The sequence below is a fragment of the Castor canadensis genome, chromosome 6, assembly GCF_047511655.1.
Source record: "Castor canadensis chromosome 6, mCasCan1.hap1v2, whole genome shotgun sequence".
NCBI classification, from domain to species: domain Eukaryota; kingdom Metazoa; phylum Chordata; class Mammalia; order Rodentia; family Castoridae; genus Castor; species Castor canadensis.
Window position 1 is genome coordinate 705,123 of NC_133391.1, and position 22,889 is coordinate 728,011.

Below are 22,889 nucleotides of genomic sequence, written 5' to 3' on the forward strand. Positions count from 1 at the left end.
CGGCGCCTCCCATTGGCTGAGGACTGCCTCCGTCTTCCCGCCTGCCAATGGCAAGCGACATCCGCATGGGGGCGGGGTCCAGGGCGGGCGCCGAGTTATTGCGTCATCTCCAGGAGCCCCAGCCGGTTACTAGGGTAACTCTGCGGGGTTTGTACACGTGCTGCGCTGCGCTGGGCGGGCTCGAAGCTCCATCCAGGAATTCCAGCGAGTGACCCCGGCGGTGGCACCCAGCTTTCATGACGAACTCTTAAAAACCAGCCATCTGGGTAGTACATGCGTGCGGGGGTCAGATCGTGGCTCCTAGAGAAACAGTAATGTAAATGTGTTTCCTGCGGGGCAGAGGTGACAGCTGTGCCCACCAGCTTTTGAGGTGGGGCAGTATTTGCAGGAAGGTGGAGTCAGGGGTTCTTTTTTATTCGTATTTTTTGTGATACTGGGATTTGAACTCAGGACTTCATGCTTGCTGGGCAGGCGCTGTACCACTTGAGCCACACCCCCGGCCCTTTCTGCTCTGGTTATTTTGGAGATGGGGGTCTGCTTTTTTTTCGCCCAGGTGCGCACCACTGCACCCAGCGATTGGTTTAGATGGGGTCTCTTGAACTATTTGCCCAGGCTGACCTCAAGCCTCAGTTCTCCTGATCTCAGCTTCCCAAGTAGCTGGGATCACAGCTGTTAGAGCAAGCTGCTGCTTTCTGTCCTTTGTAGTTTTTGCTGTTACAAATAATCTACAGTAAATACCGTTTGTCTCCTCCTGTACATACATGAAAGTGTATATGACACAACTCAGACCTACTGGGCCCCTGGAATAATCACGCTCAGCTTTTTTTTTTTTTTTTTTTGGCAGTACTGGGGTTTGAACTCAGGTCCTCACGCTGGCCAGGCAGGTGCTCTCTACACCTTCAGCCACTCCACCAGCCCTTTTTTGTGATGGGTTTTTTTGAGATAGGGTCTTATGAACTATTTGCCCAGACTGCCTTTGAATCGCTATCCTCCTAATCTCTGCCTCCTGAGTAGCTGGGATTACAGGCGTGAGCCACCATGGTCGGCTGTAAGGATTCTTTGTGTGCTCTGCACACCACAACTGGATCAGATGAGCTGGTTGTGACTGTTGTCCCTTTCCCGAGAGCCTGCTCTTTGCTCTCTGATGGTGTCCTCGATGCAGGAATGTTTTTAATTTTGACAAAGTCCACTTCACCTTTTTCTTCTTTTGCTGCTTGTGTGTTTGGTGCCACATCTAAGACATCACTGCCCAGTCTGAGGTCGTGAAGATTTGCTCCTCCATTTTGTCCTGAGAGTTGAGTGGCTTTTGCTCCTACACATAGAGCTGTGAGCCATTTTGTGTGTGGCGTGAGGAAGGGATCCGACTTTGCCCTTTCCCGCATGGCTGTCTGCTTGTCACTGCACCATCCCCAGGTGTTTTGCTATGTCCTAGTCTTTTTTGACTGCTGTGTGCACTTTCGTACCGACTGGCGTAATGAGGGATTCCAGTCCCATCCTGTGCCTGCCCACCCCGGCCCTGGAGCCAGCCATGTCTGCAAGAAGCCTGGCCTGTTCTGCAGGGGTGACACTTAGAAACCAGTCTCTGCTGCTGACAGCACTCAGGGTTGCTGGACTGTTCTTGCTCCTAGGTCCTTTCAGCATTTTCAAAATAAATGGAAAAATGATTTTCCTATCTTCTCTCAAAAAGATGACTTTTTTTCTTTAGGTAGTGGGGTTTTGAAATCAGGGCTTCATGCTTGCTAGGCAGGTGCTCTATCACTTGAGCCACACCCCCGGCCCTTTGAGCATTGGGTATTTTTGAGATAGGATCTCACTTTATGCCTGAACACAAGCCAGACACCAGTGGTTCACGCCTGTAATCCTAGCTACTCAGAGGCAGAAATCAGGAGAATTGTGGTTCAAAGCCAGTCTGGGCAAATAGTTCATGAGACCCTATCTCAAAAAATATCCCATCACAAAACAAGGCTGATGGAGTGGCTCAAGTGGTAGAGTGCCTGCCTAGCAAGCGAGAGGCCATGAGTTCAAACCCCAGCACTGTCTGTGCTACTTCTGTGGCTATGTTATGACACCAGCTGCCATTATGGAAACAGGTGTCCACTAGGAGAGTCCACAAGTGGCCAGGAGGACTCTGGGTAGCTGTGGACACCCCAGGGGGTGTTAGTAATTCTGAACATCTTGACCTCTTGACACTTAAAAGTGAGATGCATGTGGCAATGAAATGCAGAATAGAAGCTGCTTTCCACAGCCATAAAATGTGCATTTGTCCCCAGATGACCAGAGTGAGCACTAAGGGACTAGTGCATCACACCAACCCAGGAACCCACAGCCTCCACCCCACAAGCAGCACCCAGAGGCTACCATGGAGGAGAAAACACCATTCACAACAGAGCTGAACATCATGAGCTAAACGAGGCACACGCCAGACTTCTGCACGAAACCTTAGGACACACAGCACGCACCCCATAGTAGGTCAGATCAGAGAGAAGACAGCCCTTCCGTATTCTCAAAGACTCAGCCTCGTGTCCGTTTTCCCTGATCTACTCTATCTGAGATGATTCTGGTATTTCAGGAACTACTTACTTAGGTCGACACTCGGGTTCATAGGGAATACAAGACATGGAAGAATATGGAGTGAAGGGCTGGGCACCGTGATGCACTCCTGTAATCCCAGCTGTCAGGAGGTGTAAGTAGGAGGATCACAGTCCAGGCCACTCTGGGGACAGATGCACAAATAACCCAAAGCAAAAAGGGCTGGGGGTGCAGCTCGATGTGGCTGCTACTCAAAAAGCAGAGATGAGGAGGATCATGGTTTGAGACCAGTTCAGGCAAAAAGTTATTGAGACCCCATCTCAACCTACAAACGGGGCATGGAGGGGAAGCTGTCATCCCAGGTTATGTGGGAAGTGTAAAGGATCCACACTTGAAAGCAGGCACTCCACCACTGGAGCCACACCTCCAGTCCATTTTGGTTTGGTTACTGTCGAGATGGGGTCTCATGAAATTTTTTCCTAGGTTGGCCTCGAACTGTGATCCTCTCATTCTCAGCCTCCAAGTAGTTGGGATGACAGGTGTGAGTCACCAGGCCAGGCAATAGATAAATTTTTATGTTTCTGTTAATTATTACAAAATCATTCTTTCTGCCACCTAAGAAGCAGTTTTAGACATAACGGCACCATTCTGTCTTTACCCTTGTAAAAAAAAAATTGCATGTTGAAACAGACTTTGTGACTCTTCCGAGAATGATAAAAGTAAAAGCCACAAATGACCCGGCTCGAGGCCTATCATTTAAATACATAAACACCAGGACCCAGGATGAGTGCCATGCTGCAGGCTGTCCTGAAAGGAACCTGAGGCAGGGCCACACAGGCAGGGTCCCTGGCCCCTTCAAACTGAGTTAAGTCTGGCTTTTCTTTTCCTCCTTCCTTCCCATCCCGGAGATTGGACTCAGGGCCTCGTGCTTGCCTGGCAGATGCTCTACCACTTGACCCAGGCCTCCAGCCTTTTGTTTATGGTTTATTTTTCAGCTAGGACCTCGAGCTTCAGACTGTGATCTTCCTACCTCTGCTTCCCGAGTAGCTGGGATTACAGGCATGCACCACCACACCCAGCCCAAAGCTGCCTTTCCCAGCTCACAGCAGTGTTCTTGCCACAAGCTCCCTATAAACTGACGCCAGGGCCCGCCGCATCTCATTTGCCCAGAATGCTGAGGCTTGTCCTGGCTTCAACATGCAGCAAATCACGGAGCCTGGGACTGGGGGGACCACGCAGAGGTTGGACCGCCCTCCATGTCACACGGTTCTCTTAAGACACAGGCAAAACTGAGACGGCACCAATGATACCGAGACTGAAGCTCCAACTTGGAAAAGTGAGACTGGCTCATTGTACAAAATGTCCCTTTGTCACACCATCAGCTCCAGAACCAAGGCAGGGTGACGCCCAGCTGGCTCAGACCCACTGTCCCCAGCTCCTGGAGGGAAGACAGCCTGTGACGCTGGCGGCTCTGACATAGGCCGCTGTTGCCACCTTGTGGTAAGTGTCAACACTGCAGCCCACACAGTAGATGGCCACGGATCTGAATCAGGCCAAGGCCAACCCAGGAAAGGGAAAGTCCACACCCCATGGCCACCTCTTTGCGGCCATAGGTGGCTCAGAGGGCGCTGTGGGCCGTGTGGAGCCATGCTGGAGCATGCTGGAGCTCGCTAAATGACACGCATAGAATGTCAAGTGCATCCGTCCACCCTGGTGCCACGCAAGCCTGTGCGGCCTGCTCCTACGACAGGTGCAGAAACGGGGCTGTGCGACCAACCGCTCCAGGTGGCTGTCGCTGGGCACCAGGCTCACACCTGTAATCCCAGCTACTCGGGAAGCAGAAATCAGGAGGATGGAGGTTCAAAGCCAGCCTGGCCAAATAGTACGTGAGACACTATCTTGAAAAAAACCATCACAAAAAAAAAGAAGGGCTGATGGAATGGCCCAAGGTGTAGGCCCTAAGTTCAAATCCCAGTATTACAAAAAAGGTGACTGTCACTTGCAGCTTGGGGCTCCAAATGCCTCCTGCCGCCCAGGGCTCCTTGGCCACCTCCACTGCACCCCAGCAGCTGAGGGGACTCCCCCACCCCACCTGGACGAGAGCACACAAGTTGCTGTGGTCACTCAGAAGTTCATGCACTGCTTGACACGAACTCCCCACGTGTCCCAGGAACACGGCCACCATCTGTCAACACTTAGAAGGCACTTGGGCCTCCCCCGCTCCATGGGGTGCTGCCACCTATGGCCTCGCACTCCACTGTGAGCAGCCCAGTCAGTCAGTGTCCCCGGCTCAAATTCAGTAGGAAGACACTGACTTCCTTTATTAAAGAGGCAGTAATTTGCTGGTGTGGTGGTGTGCGCCTATAATCCTGGCACTGGGGAGGCTGAGGCGGGAGCATCTTGACTTCATTGCCAGCCTGGGCTGCACAAAGAAGAAAATGAGCTGGCGTGCAGCTCAGGACGGCCCGGGTTCCACCCCCAGCACCACAGGAAAAATAAAGTAATTCAAACTCCACGAACACCGTTTTCACCGGAAAGGGAAGAACCAGCCATAAAACACAGTTGACAGGAAGCAGGGAAGGTGACAGAGAAGATTTTTGGAAGTGACTTGACACTTCTGTCAAAATGTATTATGTGTGTGCCCTTCAGTCCCACAACAGCCACTAGGAGGCCACAAGGTGAGCACCTCAGCAGACGGGCAGAGACCCAGCTGTCCACCGGACGGGAGCACTGTGTTGTGTGTCTGTGTGGCTGCTCGTGCCTGCGGGAGGACACCTGAGGGTGTCAGAGGGAAAAGCTGGCAGAGGCAATATTGACATTTATAGTCACAGGATCACTGGCATGGTGGTGAACCACATTAATCCCAAAGATTGGGAGTTTTCAGAGTTTGGAACGCTTGTTGCACGTTTGCGATGGGAGCCGAGGTGACCAGTTCACCTGTGTCACACACACCTTACCTAGGTCCTGCAGGCAGTTTAAGCTTCCTGCGGTGTGGTCCTCAAACCCAGGGCCTCAGTGCACTACCACTGAGTCACATCCCGGCCTGAAAGCAAAGCTGTGGGGGACATCCAGGTGCCCGTGTGTGTGACCACTATGCAGGTGCGGGCTCCCAGGCAGCGGGTCAGGTCGGGGTACACAGTGTCCCGGTGGGTCTGGGACAGCACTGACCAGCAGGGACAACTTGGACCCTAACTGGCTTTGAATGGCAAGCTGGTGCAGGTAAGGAGAAACAGGTGAAACTAAGTTAGAGGCTGTTTTAAGCAGTTCCATGTGAAATACACCACCTCAACCTGTAAACGTTACCAATGACAATGACACAGAATTTCATCAGATTCGGTTTGGATGAAAAGTCCAGCAGAAATACCAGATCTGTATGGCTTTCACAAACTTCAGTTATGCAGTGGACCCGTCCACCTCCCCCCTACCGCATCTGAACGCCGTAGAACAAACTGAGCAGCTTTAAAGGTCAAACTTCAGCTGCGCCGGCTGCATTGTGACTGTCCACCACAGCTCGCCCAGCGGCTGCCGTGCAAGACAAAGGGACAGAGAGCGGCTAGTCCTTGTGTCCCCAGGCCAGCAGCGACACCTGGAACTTAGAATTCTCAGCACAAATCTCAGGTCCACTCAGATGGAGTCAGAAACAGTGATGGCCCAGCGCTGAGGAGCCGGTGCGGGACAACGGCTGGTCAGGACAGGAGCTGTGAGGATGGCACAGGAGCGAGCAGCCAGCAGCCAGCCATGCAACACGCCCCATCTCCAGGCCACGGACCCAGAAAGGAAGGCAGCGTGGGCCGAAGCTCACCACGCACCGCAGTCAGCCGTGTCTTTTTTCTAGAAAATTCTTTATTAAGGGGATTTCCAGTGGAATTACCGTACAGAACACACACGTACAGGGGACGACCGTGATGCAATTTGTTACGTCACTGGGGAAAGGTGAAAACTTCGTGACAGTTCAAACTTCTCTGCCTTGTTTTTCTGAACACTGACCTGCCTGATGGGACGTCTCGGCCCCATAAGGTCAGGACAGCAGGGCCGGCACCCACCTTACCCCCACATCGCTCAGTGCGAATCCAGTGCTGTGTGACCGCTTCCTAACCACAGTCCTCACTGCACAAGTCACAGCGTCAGGCTGTGGCCGAACGCCCTGTCCCCACGGCTCTGCCCCCTGCTTCGGCTTTCTGCTCTACAACCTCCAGGACTCAAGGAGACTCCGCCTGTGCCGTGGTTTCAAGGCAGTGTGGAAGCTTCTATTTCTTCAACACTTTGAAGAGCTGCATTTGTGACTTTATTCTTTGTGTTGAAACCGAAGCCATGTACAAATGAGCTGTGTCATGGCTGGTTCATGACTTTAGCCACTGTGGCAGACGGCACGCGGCAGGCCAAGTGTCTCAACCCTCAAAGCAGCCCCAGGCATTAGTCACACATGGCATGGGACAGATGCATGTTCTCTTGGGACTGTGAGCGGATGCCCCGGACAAGGACCCTTCATCAGGCAGGCGAGGTCCCCTCATTCCCTGGCACAGAAGGCCACCTCCTTGGGAAGCTGGGTGGAGACCCTGGAGCTCCAGCCAGTAGCCTAAGATTAAGCAGCAGAATCTCCCAGGAGATTGGGCTTTGGGCTGGCCTGGCCTGGGATAGAGCTGTCCCCACCTGGGCACCCCAGTCCTCTGCTCCTGTCACTGAGCTTTTGTTGTTATGACAATGTAAGTCACCTGGAGGGTCACTCAGCACCTTCTGATCTCTACTCTGCCAAGTGTCCATGTGTTCTACTGGAAATGGATCAGGTTCAGACTGTGCTGTGAGGAGTGTGGAAGGAGTCGTGTAAGACGCAAACCAAGGCCAGCACAAGGGACAGTCACCTCACCACTTCACTTTCCACCTGGAAGAGAAGAAACAGAATCAAGGGACTTTGACGTGGTTTGGTCACCTAGAAGTGTCCTCTCAAAACCATGTAGGAGGCACGGACACACTGCAGAAGCAGCGAGGACATTTCAGCCTTGACCACCAGGAGCACAAACGACCATGATTGTGACCTGGAGCCTGCGCCATCTTCCTCAGGGGACCAGACTATGGCCATTGGCTACTAAGCACACTACAATCCCGTGTGCATGCCACTGGACTGTACCTGAGTCGCTGGACCAGCCAACCGGAGGACGGGGCGTGTAACGTTCCTGACGACGTGGGCTCAGAGGCTGTGGCGGTTGAACACCTGCACGAAGGTCAGATATGATCACTCAGCACCAGGAACCTCGAAGGTCTGGGCAGCTGGGCAGTGGGCCACAGCCTGGTTCAGGCACACACACCATGACAGACGTCCAAATGCAACTGGAGAGGACCTTGTCCACCTTGGACATCAGCTGGCGAGGCCAAAGGCTCTGCTGCTTGATACAGGTACTAGCATTGTGGTGGAACTGTGTCATCCCCCGCCCACCCCCCACATGAAGTCCCAACCCAGGACCTCAGAACCTTATTTGGGGACAGAGCACTCCCAGGGGTGATCAAGGGCAGAACCGGTCAGCAGAGCAGTGTGACAGGTCCTTATGGAAAGGGAGGGACGCAGATATGCACAGGAAGACGATGGCAGAGATGGAGTGACATGTTACAAGTCTGGGCTGAGCAAGGACAAATCGCAAGCAGCTGGGAGAGGCCTGGGCAGCCCCTGTGCAGCTCTCAGGAGGAGCCTGGCACTGACCCACAGGACCAACTCCTGCTGCTGGGGCCACGGGCTCGGCTATGGCAAACGCCGAAACCAAGGGAACAGGACTCCAATCAGAACTCAGAATCTAGTTTTATTAACCCGCCCCCATCCCAGAGGTCCAGTGTCCCAGCTCGATGCCGTGCAGCAGGAGCCCGTCCTCACCCCGCTTTGCCGGGGGAGCCACCCTCAGGTCGGCAGCCGTGGTCCAGAGGGTGTCGGTGCCCGATGCAGAAGTTACGGCGACACTGCACACAAGCCAGCTGCAGCGCCTCCTTCTTCCGGCACCCCTCCTTCGAGCACCGGTACAAGAACACCTAGGACAGCAAAGTCACTCAGTGAACGACATGCCAGCAGGAATGTCCACCACACGGAAGGAGCTCTGGGGGCACTGGGGACAGGGAAGCTATCCTTATGAGGGACAAGTGGGCTGCACTACCTGTGGCCCCCCCCCCACACTAGCCAATGGTTTCTTGGAGGGCCAGGTGGTGACATAAATTCCCAGGTGCTTGTACTTCCTCTGAGTTAAGAAGGGACCTGGGGGACCCCTGCCTCTGGCAAAGGCAGGCATGTCTGCCTAAGGTGGCAGGGAAAGGAAGACCAAGGGTGACTCTGGATCAAGCCCTGGGCGAGGGGAGAAGCCGGGGTGGGTGGACTTGTATCCCACAGAAAGGCCCAGCCAGCAAGGACGGCCAGCACGTGGCAGGGCTTTGTGTGACATACTAAGAAGTGTAGACTGCATTCCCTTATATGTGAGGCTGGAAACAAAGCACCGTTAACAGCCTAAGATGTAGGGACAGCCGTGCAGAAGGGTCTCACAAAGTGCTGATTAAGACAGAGAATAACCACAGCTGGGCACAATGGCCATGCCTGTAATCCCAGCACTCAGGAGGCTACAGCAGGAGGATAGCGAGTTCTAGGCCAGTCCAGGCACCTGGTGAGACCTCCCCCCGTCTCAAAAAACAAACAAACAAAAAAAGGACAACTGATAAACCACAAAGCAGCACCTGTGACTAAGACCAGCTTCCTAGAAGAATAGTCATCTTACAAGTGCTCATCTCACAGAACAACTCTACACGGTGAGGCCGCACCTGAGGAAAACCACCTGAACAACCTCCCAGGGAGGACGAGGTGAGGAGCAGGGCTAGTGCTGGGGAGGCCATGCTCTGAGTCTGCAGGGGACACTTCTGTGGAGGCCATGCTGAACCAGCCTCCTGAACACCTGTGGGGCCCTACCTCCCTGAAATGCTGCGAAAGTGACAGAAAAGGGCTTTGTGAAAGGGAGAAGCCCACAAGGGCACAGAGTAAACAAGAAGTGACCACAGAGCTTGGAGGCTGAATGGCATACAGACAAGTAGCAGTGGGTTGGCTGGTAAGAGAAAGCCCAAGTGTGGCCAGGCAGAGTGGCTTCCACCTGTAATCCTACTAACTCGGGAGGATTATGGTTCCAAGGCCAGCCCAGGCAAAAGGTCTGAGAGACCCCATCTCAACCTATAAAAGGCTGAGTGTGGTAGCACTACCTATTACCCCAACTTCAGCAGCAAGGGTTAATCAGAGGATCACAGTCCAAGCTGGCCCAAGCATAAAAGCGAGACTCTGTTCAAAAAATAACTGAAGCAAAAAGGATGGGGATGTGGCTAAGTGGTAGAACACCTGCTGGCAAGTTGAAGGCCCTGAGTTCAAACCCAGTACCAGACAGAAAGAGAGAGAGAGAGAGAGAAAGAGAGAGCGTGCGCACGTGTGAGAGCGAGTGAGCCCCCGAGTATAAGCTGGAGGAAGCCATGGAGCAGCCCTGCTTATGAAACAAACCCCAAAGATGCAGAAGTTACCATCAGGGCCAGGGAGAACAGGACACAAAGAAGGGGCAGTAGGTCTGTCTCAGAAAGGTCCCAAGACCTCTACCCAGTGCAGAAGACCCGGGGGCGGGGGAATAGGGGGAGCTGCACGGTCACAGACAGCCACTTTTCACGTTGGGGGTATGTGCGAGGGGGGTGAGGGGGTAGAGGGCTTCTCAGGTCACAGAGCCGATTCGGAACCTGCTTACCTTCTCCCTCTGCTTCCCAGGGTGACGCACGCAGTCCCTGTCCATGTGCTGGCCGACTATCACATCTGGAATCTCTCCCTTCTTTACAGGGATGGGGACATTACACAGTGGACACACGGGGACATGGACATCCTAAAAAGAATGAACACAAGGTAATATCTGAGACTCAGAAACCCAAACGTCACACCGGGAATCTGACACGGCCTATGTCCGAGACTTGAGAGAACATGATATCAGGGAAGCAGACAGACAGGACGGAGCTCAGGCTCCTAGACATAAAGTACAAACAGCCTCTGAGAGCGAGTGAAGACAGGGAAGGAAGCTGGTGAGGTCAGCGGGGTCTCAGGACAGCAGGTCCAGGAGCAGGACATGCCCGACATTTCAGAGTGAGATCACAGGTGGAGTCCCTGAGCGGAGGGTCTTCCAGCTCACGTCAAGCACCTGCAGTAATGACAGGGCCCCATGCGTGGGGCTGCCTGTGCGTAGGGCTGGCGGGCACAGCAGTGCCCCTCCTGTGGCGGGTCCACTGAGGACTAAAGTTCTATGATGTCACCTCCAGCCAGACCCCACCCGCACAGGGAAGTGGGATCCAGCTGCAGTAAGGTCTGGACGACACTCACAGGGAGCTGGCCATGTCATCAGATGTGTGCAATGAGTTGCTCGCCCCGCCCACCTCATGACCTACAGAGGCCCGCATGGTGGCCAACTCTGGTTGAAGCACATGATGCTGAGTCACCCACACTCCACCTGCCACCGGGGTGGCCAACGTCACTGAAGTAACCTGTGAACCACCCAGAAATGAAGCCAGCACAGCTGGGAGCCACCTGAAGCCAACAATGCAAGCCTGACAGTTGTGTATGGCAGTGAGCCGGTGTTGCCACAGGTGCATTGTGTACCATCAATCTTGGAAAACCAGGCCCGCTGCACAAGGCCACGAACCAGCCCTTAACCTCTTCTGATCAGCCCCGCGCATTGAGGACCAAACAAGGACCCTTACGCTCATGAAGACGCCACCACTGGTCCTTGGCACACTGGATCACAAAACCAAGCACGGAAGGTGAGGGCATGTGGACGTGGACGTGTACATCAAGAAGGCTGCAGCTTGGCCAAGAGGAGCCCAGCTTCCCTGAGCCTCAGGGATCCCATCAACAGCTAGCAGCGGCTGCGAGTGCCATCCCTAACATCCGCACAGGATGCCATTTGCAAGACGTGCTGTGACAGTTTCTAACCCCAGGCTGCCTGCTGTCTTGCTGACTGCTCCAAAGGACTCCCTCAAAAGCAATCAGGGGCAGCTGTGTGTACAGACAGTACCCAGCACCAATCTAAACTTCCTCCTAGCCACTTGTAGGCCAGCAGAGACAATCAAAAATTGTTTAAAACAACTTATTTCACCTCATTCTTTTTTCCCTTTAAAGATCCAGTCCTTGCCAGGCAGGTGGCTTATGACTGAAATCCTGGCTACACGGGAGGCAGAGATCAGGAAGAAGGATGTTTGAGGTCAGCCCAGGCAAAAAGTTCACGAACCCCACTTCAACCAATGAAAAACTGGTGTGGTGCACTTGCACACCTGTCATTCCAGCTACAGAGGAAAGATAAACAGGAGGGTGACGGTCAGGCCGACCTGGACACAAGTGCAAGACTCAATCTCAACAATAACCCAAACAAGCAAACAATATGGTACTGGCAATGTGGATCAATTAGTAGAGTGTCTGCCTAGCATGGGCAAAGCCCCCAGTTAAAACGCCAGTACCACCCAAAAAAAGATCCAGAGCACAGAGGTTCGAGATCAGTTGGGGCAAATAGCCCATGAGAACCCCAATTCCAAAATAACCAGAGCAAAATGGACTGGATGCATGGCTAGAGTGGTAGAGCGCCTGCTTTGAAAGCGCGAAGGCCTGAGTTCAAACCCCAGTTCAAAAAAAAAAAAAAGAAGACCCAGTTTACTCCACCCCATGCTGGGAGTTGAAAGAGCTGTCACTGGTCACACACACACCCAATATCTGAAATACAGTTGGTGTGACTAAGAAACTGTTATTTTTTTTAGGCAGGGCAGGGCGGGGCGGGGGGTGTTTGCTGGAGACTGCATCCAGGGCCTTGGGCAAGCTAGATGAGTGTTTACCATGGGATACAAGGAGCTGCCAGTCCTGGGTTTTAAATTGTTATTCACTAGATTAAGTGGCAGCGTCAGCCTTAGTGAGCAGTGCAGACTCGGCCTGCAGACAGGAGGACAAGGAATTACCTTCTTAAACGCAAAGGGGCACTTGTGGGCAGCACAGGCAGCATGATCTTTACAGAAGTCTTGGTTACACGCGTCGCATCTTAGTGGAAGAAAATCTGAAGTACAAACAAACAAAAAAACAAAGGTTTTAAAGACTAGAATAAAGAATATATATATAAATATATATACATAGGTCCTACTGAACAGGTATTTACACAAAGTACCTCACACCTGGGAGATCAAGGTATCCCCACACTTGAAGGTCATGAATCCTGCAAGGCCACAGAGCCGTAAAGGCACGTGGGGAGCTGTGCCACCCCCTCCTCCACAGAGACACTGCGGTATTTAAGCAGCATGTCTACAGCCACTGAACCTGGCAACCAGCAGGTACCTGGCCTTAGTGGGTGACAACAGACCCTGCCTCTGCCAGTGTCCCAGCACCGAGGGGTTTGATGGCCAGCTCTCCCCACAGCAGCCCACAAAGCGCTCACCTAGTTGCTTGCAAGTCTTTTCTGAACAATGTCTCCCCAAGTCAGGAAACTCCATCGTGGAAACAGTGTTCAAGACACAGGTGGCCGTCAAGTGTCACCTGTGAGAACAAGATGCAAAGGACAGGGATGAGAGCTGGTCACCAGATTCTATGACTGTAGCAGATGTGCAGGGAGCACGAGATGCCCAAGGCAGCCTGCGCTCCTTCACAAGACCTAGTATGAAATTCTTCTGACTTTGAGCACAAGTACTCAGTGTCACGCAAACCCCGCCAGCAGAGCCTAGCTGCTCCTTGGTCCTTTAAATCCCTTGTTTATAAGGCTTGCAGGGACCTCAGATTAGCATTAAACTGCATTTCATCACACACTGAACTTACACAGCCACCAGGGAAAACCAGCATCTTGCAATTTCACCTCCAGATCAGGCTTGTTGTCGTAAACAAAACTCTTGTCACCAGGTACCAAATCACATTATGGGCCTCCCCGTCCAGAGGAGACCTAACCCTGTCCCCTGCCACTCTCTCTGTCCCTTAGGCACTGAGTTTTATTTACTCTGCTTATTCACTAATGACATCAGGGAGAAGTGACGGCCATTAAGTCACCATGGCAAACAGGAAGGCTAGCAGTGGAGCTGCTGGCACGGAGGGAGGACTGAGGGCCACCACAGTGCTCACAAGCTCACAAGGTCCCCTCCATGACTGCCACCAACACAAACTGCTCAATTTTTTTTTTTTTTTTTTTTTTTAGTACTGAGGCTTGAACTCAGGGCCTTCACCTTGAGCCACTCCACCAGCCCTTTTTTGTTTTTGGGTATTTTTCAAGATAGCGTCTTGAGAGCTATTTGCCTGGGCTGACCTCAAACCCTGATCCTGCCGCTCTGGGCCTCCCGAGTAGCTGGGATTACAACTGCTCAAGACTCCCGGAACTCACACTGGGGGGGTTCCCATCTTCCCATCAGCCTCTCACCCCCACCTAAGCTGCCCCCCCCATCTCCCTCGCCCCAGCTAACACCTGCTCGCCCTGGGGGACCTCAACGTGTCATTTCTCCAAAGGTCAAAGGTCATCCATCCCTAACACCCTTGCCCCCCCATCCCCGCACAGTGATGGTGCCCAGGGTGTTTTCCCAACACAGCAGAGAAGCTGCTCCCCAATTTAGTTTAGAAAATAGCCCAGAGCCTCTCGTCGGCCCCCTGACCTGACCTGGACGACGTGTTCTTGACGCTGTCACCCTGCTGCGACAGCGACACTTCGACCGGACAGGACAGCACCTGCATGCTTTCGCTCAGCTGGACAGGGTGGTGCCTGTGACCCCAGAACTACCTCCTCAGTTCCCCCGGCCCGGGACGGCGTCGGGCTGCGACCCCGCCATGAGTCACCCCGTACCTGGCTCTCGTCGGCGACCCGGGCAGTGGCGGGGCCCTGGGGAAGGTGACGGAGATGGAAAAGCGGGTGTCCCTCTCCGTGGCCAAGGTGGCAAGAACGACTGTATCCGGAGCCACAAAGTGTCCGAGGAGCTCCTGCACCCACAAGAAGCGCAGCATCACGACGTCCACAGTCACCCGCCATTTATCCGCGGCCGCCCTGGGCGGTCTGAGAATCCCGCGTCCTGGGCGTTTCCGACGCGCCCCGACGACGTCACGTCCAGACTGGCCAATCCCGCTACGCCAAGGCGGGCAGTTCCGGCGCGCCCCACACGTCATCGGACACCCAGCCAATCCTGCCGCGCCACGGCCCGCCCACTCCCCGCCCCTCCGCCCTCTTTCTGGAAGAGTCCAGCAGCGTCGCCCGCGCTGGGCTGAGTCACGGTGAGGCGGCGCCGCTCTGCGCAGGCGTAGCAGGGCCACGAGCGCGGTCACCGCTGCCCCGCGGGTCCCTCGAGGCGTTTGGGACAGGCTACAGGTCTAGCTATGGCGGCCCACCGACTCGAGGGGGCAACCGCGGGACCGGGCCAGGGGGGAGGACAGGTGGCCGAATCCACAAGGCCAGGTCGTCCTGGGGGAGGACAGAGGAAAGGTGGGGGTGGCCCCGTCCCCTTGCAAGTAAGGACAAAGTCAGGGACAGACTGCAAGAGCAGTGCCCAAAATGCCGGTGTCCCAGTTCCCAGTGTGCCCCTTGGGGTCACGGGATGGAAAGCTCTACTTAGGACTTTTTGGTTTTTTTGAGTGTTGGGTGCAAAAGGCGGATGGACAGACGGACGGACAGACGCTCGCAGCTCCAGTGCTGAGAGCTGGACACTTGTGGCTGCAGGTGCTCAGGTTAGGGGCTCACACCCCGTGCCATGGCCTTGCGCTTGGATAAGGAGATCCCTGGCTGTGGTTGACAGCTGAGCGCCTGCTGTCACAACGCTGTCCTGGCCTAGGACCGGGGACACTGGACCCATAATGAAAGCGGAATTTTAGACCCAACACCCAAACTCCTGGGACGCCATATGCCAGGTCCACCCACCGCCCCTGCACGCCAAATGAAGAGGCCTGGTGACAGGAAAGGCGGTTTATACACGGCTGGGGACACCGGGGGAAGAGGCACAGGGAGCCTCAGCCCATCCTCAGACATCTTCGGGGTGCAGACGTGAGCTGTAGGTTCAAGTAGAGAAAGGACTGGGGGCAGGGGACAAAAGTGTGACAGTGACACAGTCCCAGTCACGGGTGTGGTCAGCTTGACCATTATCTCCTCCAAGGGTTCTGAGGGGTTCTGGAGAAGATGTCATCGCTGTCATCTCTTGAGGGGAGTGAACTGGTTCCCGTGAGGTGACCGCTCCTGCTCCAGGGCACAGCCTCACCATTGCAGGTCATCGTCCTCATCTGGAGGCCTCTGTCCCGCAAGTCCCCACTGTTCCCTGTGGGAAGTTTCGGTCCCTTGTCATAAAGAGGTCATCAGTCCTGTCCTTTCTGGAATCTAGGCTGATTGCAAAGTGACTGCAAAGAGAAAGGCTGAGAGCAAAGACAGATGCACGATGGCGGCAGGGACGCCAAGCTTCTCCTGTGTTCAGTTCACTCTGGGCCCAAGCGAGGGGTCAGCGCCATTCAGCGAAGGCCGTTTGAGCGCCTCTGGTGATAAGGCTTTTGCCGACTCTGGGACTCCAGTGAGCTGGGGCCTGCATTTCTCATCTCTGGTTTTCATATCATTCCTCCTCAGCCTCAGCTCTGCTCTCTCTGACCTTTCTCTGCTTCTGCTGTTGCTCTGTGTCCCCTTCCCCCATCCCTGGGAACTTCCTGCTGTCTTCTTGTTCTGTCCAGTGACCTACTAAAGTCACAAAGGGGGCAACGAAAAGCCCATCGCAGAGACGCCCCTTAACGGGAGCCATGCCCACACCAGCAGGCAGCTCAGGAGCCACCTGCGCCGCAGACACCCTGCCTATATAGCCAGAGGGGGTGTGGCAAGGGCACTTCGGCCAATCACCACACAGCCCTTCATGCAAATGAGGAATGCTTGCACCACTCACGCAGTCACTCATGCAAATGAGGCACCGTGTTTGCACCAATCACAGCCCTTCTGCTGGGCCCCCTCTGGCCTGGGTGGGATGGCTACAGGGTGATCAGAGTTCACCCAGCCTTGTTCTATTTCTAGAACCACACCTCCAGCCCTCACCCAGGCTGGCCATGGCGAAGATGTCCAGCCCAAGATGCTTCCGGCAGTCATGGCTGTGACAGTGCCTTCTGCAGCTGGAGTTGTGCCTTCTGGAGCCAAAATGGCTGCAAGCAGCTGTGGTTGCCAGGAAGCCTCCTCCAGGCATCTGGAGAGCTCCGAGCAGCTGGGCCGGGTGACAGAGTCTGGGCTGACTGCCCTGCACACGGGCAGCCAGACTTGAGCACAGGGCCTGTGGAGGTGCTCGTGATGGTTTTGACCATTCACGGAACGCAGAGAACTAAAGCAGATACTTTAAAGCAACTGAGGCCAATAGGAAAAGGGGAGCAGGAACTAGAGAAAAGGTGAGATCAAGAAGAATTAACCTAGAAGGTAACACCCACGCACAGGAAATCAATGTGAGTCAATGCCCTGTATAGCTATCCTTATCTCAACCAGCAAAACCCCTTGTTCCTTCCTATTATTACTTATACTCTCTCTACAACAAAATTAGAGATAAGGGCAAAATAGTTTCTTCTGGGTATCGAGGGGGAGGGGGGAGAGGAAGGGGGCGGAGTGGGTGGTAAGGGGGGGTGGGGGCAGGGGGGAGAAATGAACCAAGCCTTGTATGCACATATGAATAAAATAAAAAAAAGCATACAAGGGGGTTCCCAGGGAAGACAATGAAAACTCAGAACTAGCAATTCTAGTAGCACTTAACAGGATGTATGCTAAACTTTTGGGTTTTTATTTTTATTTTTTTGCTTTGGTTATTTTTGAGATAGGGTCTCACATCTATGCCTACATAGACCTGAGCCACAGGCCTCCTCTTTTCATTCCTGAATAGCTGGGATGACACATGTGAGCCACCTTGAAATGGGTCTCAAGAACTTTTTGCCCAGGTTGGCCTCAGACCTCAATCCTCACGATCTCTGTTTCCGGAGTAGCTAGGATTACAGGCGTGAGCCACTGTGCTTGGCTCTAAACAGTGTTTGAACTCCTGCCCCGGTGTCCGAGGGAGAGGTGGTCCCTCTGATCTGCCCCATCCACATCTCCTAGGTTCCCCGTTTTTGTTTTTGTAGAACTGGGATTTGAACTCAGGACTTTGCACTTGCAAAGCAGGTGCTCTACCACTTGAGCCACACCTGCAGTCCATTTTGGTCTTATCTGGTTATTTTGGAGATGGAATCTCACAAACTATTTGCCTGGGCTGGCCTCGAACCTCGATCCTCCTGATCTCGGCCTCCCAAGTAGCTGGAATTACAGGCGTGAACCCCAGTGCCCGGCAAGATCGCCTGATTTTCACATTTTGTCATTTAACTTGTTCCATTGCACCCTGTCCCTGAACAAAAACATTCTTTCACAGAAGTCATGTTGTATAAAGTCCCAGAAAGCTAGGAGCTGACATTGAGTCAGGAATACTCCTGGGGGGGTTCTCCCTGGGGAAAATAAAGAGTTAGTCAATAAATACAGTGGATTCCATAACACTGAATTCACAGTCAACAGCACCATCACCGAGCCTGAGGTCCAGTCTTTGGGGAGAGGCACTTCTGAGAACGGACCTCCTTCCTAACTGAAGACTCTCATTAAAACCTAGCCCTTGTCTTCTAGGAGATTTTGGAGTGAAGGGCGGTAGTGGGAACTGAACCCCTGGTCTCGCCCCTGCTGGGCAAGCGCTCTACCACTTGAGCTACTCCAGCAGCCCTTTTGTTTTTGAGACAGGGTCTTGCTAACTTTGCCTGGACTGGCCTCAAACCAGTCCTCTTGGCTCCGCCTCCCCAGTAGCTGAGATTACAGGCGTGCACCACCATGCCCAGCTTAGAAAGCGGGAACTACTAGCTCCTGAATTTCAGAGGTGCCTGGAACCGGGAATGAGGGAGGTCCTGGCCACCTGCTGTGTGACCGCTGGCCCCTCCCATCCGTGGGCTGGGGACAGGGCCCGCAGCCTTGGCCACAGCTGGCAGCACAGTGAGTGTCCCCGAGTCTGCATGGAATCCACAAGCCGACACCAGAGGCTTTCTGGAGCTGTGGAGGGTGAGCATCACTGTCCTAACGGGCACTGTGAGTATGAAACTTGGGACAGCAGGCTCACGCTGGCATGTTCTGGAAAGCCAGGACGCAATGTCACTGCAGTAAGTGTCCATTGCCCCTGTGGGCACTGACGTCGGCCCTGGGCAAAGGGAAGGAGGTCCTTGGAAGCAAGGGGCCAATAATGGAGGAAGGAGGGTTGGGAATGCTGGAATAACAAAATGGCCAGGTGTCCACTATCAGGAGCGAGTGGGCGGTTTAGGAAAGGAAGAGGAGAAGACTAAAGAACAAAGCACAATGTCTAAGATCAAATAGCTGCGTGAGCCAGGTGTGGTGCGCACGCCTGCAATACCAGCTGCTCTGGAGGCAGAGGCAGGATGACCTCAAGAGTGAGGTCAGCACAGGCAAAGTTAGCAAGGCCCTCAAAGATAAAATTAAACGCAAAGGGCTGGGATGTGGCTGGAGTGTAGAGCGCTTGCCTGGCATGCCAAGGCCCTAGGTTCAAATCCCCAGTGCTGCATAAAAACTAGATAAAGACAAGACCCAGAGCGTCAGGTGGAGAAACCTGAGCAGGTTTCCGTCCACTCGGGCTGGTGACTCGGGGAGGGAGCTGCAGGACGCTGAGGACACGAGCTGGTGGCAGGGAAAGGAAGGGACACATTGAGGGAACCATTAGGAAAGAGAAAGGAACCAGTAGAGCTTCCTGCCTGGCTGAGCGCTGAGGACACAGGAGGAGGACGAGGACAGGATGGAGGACGGAGGACACCTGGAGCTTCAGGCCTGGGAGGGGAGCGGGCGCAGCGTGGAGGTGACCACGGGCAGCACCAGGCGACCTGAGTCTGTCCAAGGTCATGGCGAGTTTGGGAAAAGCTGTGTGGACAGGACGCACACCAAACCACATTGGAATCACCCTCGGTGGGCAAGGGGACGGTCTCTAGAGAAAAATCCAGAAGCAGCTGACAACACCTGTGGGGGGACACAGGAAAAGACCAAGAGGTGAGGAGGGTGCTGTTGTGGCATGAAGGAGCGAGGTGGCTGGTGGCCTGCTGATGTCATGAGGGACCAATGACCTTGGGAAGCCGCTTCTGCTCCCAGCTGAGCCGCCCCGGCCAGGCAGGTGGCCCTGGTCCTCCCGTGTGTGCAGGAGGAGGGCTGTATTAGGCGGTGAGCTGTAAAAATGGCCGCCACATAAATGTCTCACCACGGCTGGGTTTAATCTTCATCTTTCCTATCAAAAATCCAGAGCTGGGCTGGGTGCCGGTGCTCACGCCTGTAATCCCAGCTACTCAGGAGGCTGAGATCAGGAGGATCACGGTTCAGAGCCAACCCAGGCAAATAGTTCTCGAGACCCTATCTCAAAAAACCCTTCATAAAAATGGGCTGGTGGAGTGGCTCAAGGTGAAGGACCTGAGTTCAAATCCCAGTGCCACAAAAAAAAAGACAGAGCACAAATATTTCATGGTCATACAGCCAGCCAGCGAGATTTTAATTCTGCACAGTAATTATGAGAAAACCCACAGGTGGCACCAAGAGTGACGTCCCTCCTGTCACACCTTCCCCGTGGGATGAAAACAAACCCGCTCTGCGTCGCACGGGAGCAGGAAACTATGAGTGGGTGACATGACCTGACGTTCTGCTCCTAACTGTGCCTCGTGGTGTCCTCCAGCCCGTGGGACCTTTCATCGCAGAATCTGGGTCACGCAACACCTACCTGCTCGCTCCATCCTTTGACCCCAAGCCAGTGCACTTCTGTCTACATTTCATTTTTTGGGAGTGACACTGGGATTTGAACTCAAGGCCTAAGCTAAGCAGGTGCTCTGCCACTTGAGCCACTCTCCAGCCCTTTTTGCTTTGCATTATTTTTCAGAAAGGGTCCCGTGGTTTCTGCTCAGGTCCAGCCCAGGTCACAGGGAGGAGCCACCATGCCCAGCTTGTTGGTTGAGATGAAGTCGCCATAACTATTTGCCCGGGCTGCCCTCAAAGCTCCAGCCTCCCAATCTCAGCCTCCTGTGTAGCTGGGATCACAGACGTGAGCCCCTGAGCCCGAGTTGAGGTGTCTTTCTGATCTGAGCCCTGTTGGTCACTGTCTTGGATTTCCTTGGCTTCCATCCACCAGGAAGCCCGTCCTGGGCTGAGTGACAGCATGAAGCCATCGGCCCAGCTGCACTCTGTCTGGTTCCTGAGTGACTTCTAGATAAGTAGGAGCCTGCCGGGTTCGGGTTCCCGGTGACTCATGCACATTTGGCCAGGCCCCTGAGCCACCCCTCCAGTCTGCGCGTTAAACATTGAAGCCCTGCACCTCGGTGGCCCTGTTTCCCGCTCCCGGTGACTGAGCCCGGCTTGCTCATGGTTTTGATCTGCGTGCTGGCGCCTTTTCTCGGCACTGATAGGAGTTTGGGGCTGGCAGGGAACCGATGGGCACGCGGCCGGGAGGAGGAGGACCTGTCAGCTCAGTGGCACCGACCCAGCCATCTTGACGTGCGTCTGGCTCTCTGTGGCCCGAGGACGGGGCTTGGGCGAAACCTGCTTCTGCCCATGTACTTTGCTGGGCGCTGTTAGGGTGTCAGGCCGGGGTGGGGGACAGAGAAAAGCAAGCGATGGTAACTGATCAGCGGCCTGGGGACTGAAAACACAGGGACAGCTGGCCCAGTGCCACCCAAGAGGGACGGAGGCCCTGGAGGTTGTCAGGAAGGGACACCTGTGGCTGGCACTGTCGGGGAGGCTGCCCATGGGAGGTCCCTGCCCTGTGTGTGGCATGAGCAGAGAAGGGTGGGTGTCCTCCCAGGACTGCTGGACCCTCTGTTGATTTCAGCTGAGGTGGCATCTTTTTTTTTGACCTGGTTCTGGCTTCAAAGCTGGATCTTCCTATCTAAGCCTTCCCACGGGATTATAGATTTGAACCACCATACCTGGCTTGTTTGTTGAGATGAGGTCTTACTAGCTTTTTATCCTAGCTGGCCTCCAACCACGATCCTGCCGACCTCTGCCCCCTCAAGTAGCTGAGATCACAGACGTGAGCCCCCACACCGGGCCCAGCACCCCACAGCCTGTCAGAGTCTGAAATTGGAGGAGGGCGTGACCCTCGGGTGTCCCGCAGAGCGTCTCCGGGTTATTTCCGCACGCTGTGCTCTTCCTGGACCAGGCATCGGCTCACACTTTTGTTGCTCATGCCCCACGCCGCCCATCTGAGCCGGGTTGGCTCAGGTTAGATGGCGGCCTCTGGGGCGCAGCTGGCACGGGGTGCGGGAGGCAGGTGCAGCCCTCGTGGGCAGCCAGGCTGTCCCTGCTGTGGGACAGGCGCCCGTGTCCTCCTCTGCCAGCCGCTAAGCAATGACAGCACACACTAATTGTGGCCATAAATTGCCAGGCCCTGCCAGGGGGAGGGGGGAGGCCTCTGGATCAGACAGAGGTGGCAGGGAGCACAGGCCACCCACCAGGCCACCGAGGCCAGAGCTCAGGCAGCTGAGGGGCTGGACTCTGTTAGGACGCGGGGACCCTGTGGGCTCAGGAGCCTGTGCCAGGTCCCTGACATTTCGGGATCCCCCGAGTCACCCAGCAGAGCCAGGGGAACGGGCACCAGCACAGGCCACCAGCGCCCGGCAGACCTGCTGCTGCGGTGTAAGAAGCAGGACTGGCAGTTTTGGCCTCGCAAAGATGGGCTCACTCCTCCCCCATAAAAGCGAGTGGACTCCAGCGGGACTTTGGATTTCTGTCGTGGACTGCCTCGGGGTAAGTGGAGAGGAAGCCGCAGGTTGTTCTGTTTTGAGATGGGGTCTTGTGGCTGCAGGAATGACTCAAGTGGTAGAGCGCCAGCCCAGCAAGCTCAAGGCCCTGAGTTTGAATCCTGGTGCCAGCCAAAAAAACCCTACTTGGGATGGGGTCTGACTTGAGATGGGCCTTGAGCTCCTGATCTCGAGCCTTCTCCTGCCTTCGCCTCCTGAGTGCTGGGACTACAGGGGTCACTCACTTGGTTTTGATGAGCAGATGGACCAAGGGGCTGGGAATGACATGGCCTGACCGCAGTTCCCGTCCCTGTTTCCCCTACTCCCATGTGGGCCGAGCTCATTTTCTGGTTTTTGGGTTTTTTGCAGTACTGCATTGAATTAGACGTGGTGAAGTCACCCCCTCTACACCCGAACTTGTCTGGTTTTTTGTAGTGACACTGGGATTTGAACTCAGGGCTTCACACTTGCTAGGCAGGCGCTCTGCTACTCGAGCCACTCCCCTGTCCATTTTGCTCTGGTTATTTTGGAGATGGGGTTTCAGGAACTATTTGCCCAGGCTGGTCCCAAACCTCAATCCCCTCCCCACCTCAGCCTCCAA

At 54.6% G+C, this 22,889-nt stretch overlaps 1 protein-coding gene across 1 annotated transcript; it reads right to left on the bottom strand.

The window, feature by feature from the left end:
* Nucleotides 1–6,351: 6,351 nt before the first annotated feature.
* On the bottom strand, nucleotides 6,352–14,591 carry Zfand2a (zinc finger AN1-type containing 2A). The gene is made up of 7 exons (XM_020169664.2): nucleotides 14,358–14,591; nucleotides 12,978–13,075; nucleotides 12,508–12,602; nucleotides 10,269–10,400; nucleotides 8,390–8,541; nucleotides 7,655–7,738; nucleotides 6,352–7,408 (listed from the first exon to the last, which is right to left on the bottom strand). Exons 2-7 carry the CDS (start codon nucleotides 13,030–13,032, stop codon nucleotides 7,390–7,392), a joined length of 537 nt encoding a protein of 178 aa, XP_020025253.1. The 5' UTR covers nucleotides 13,033–13,075; nucleotides 14,358–14,591; the 3' UTR covers nucleotides 6,352–7,389.
* Between the last annotated feature and the right edge of the window lie 8,298 nt (nucleotides 14,592–22,889).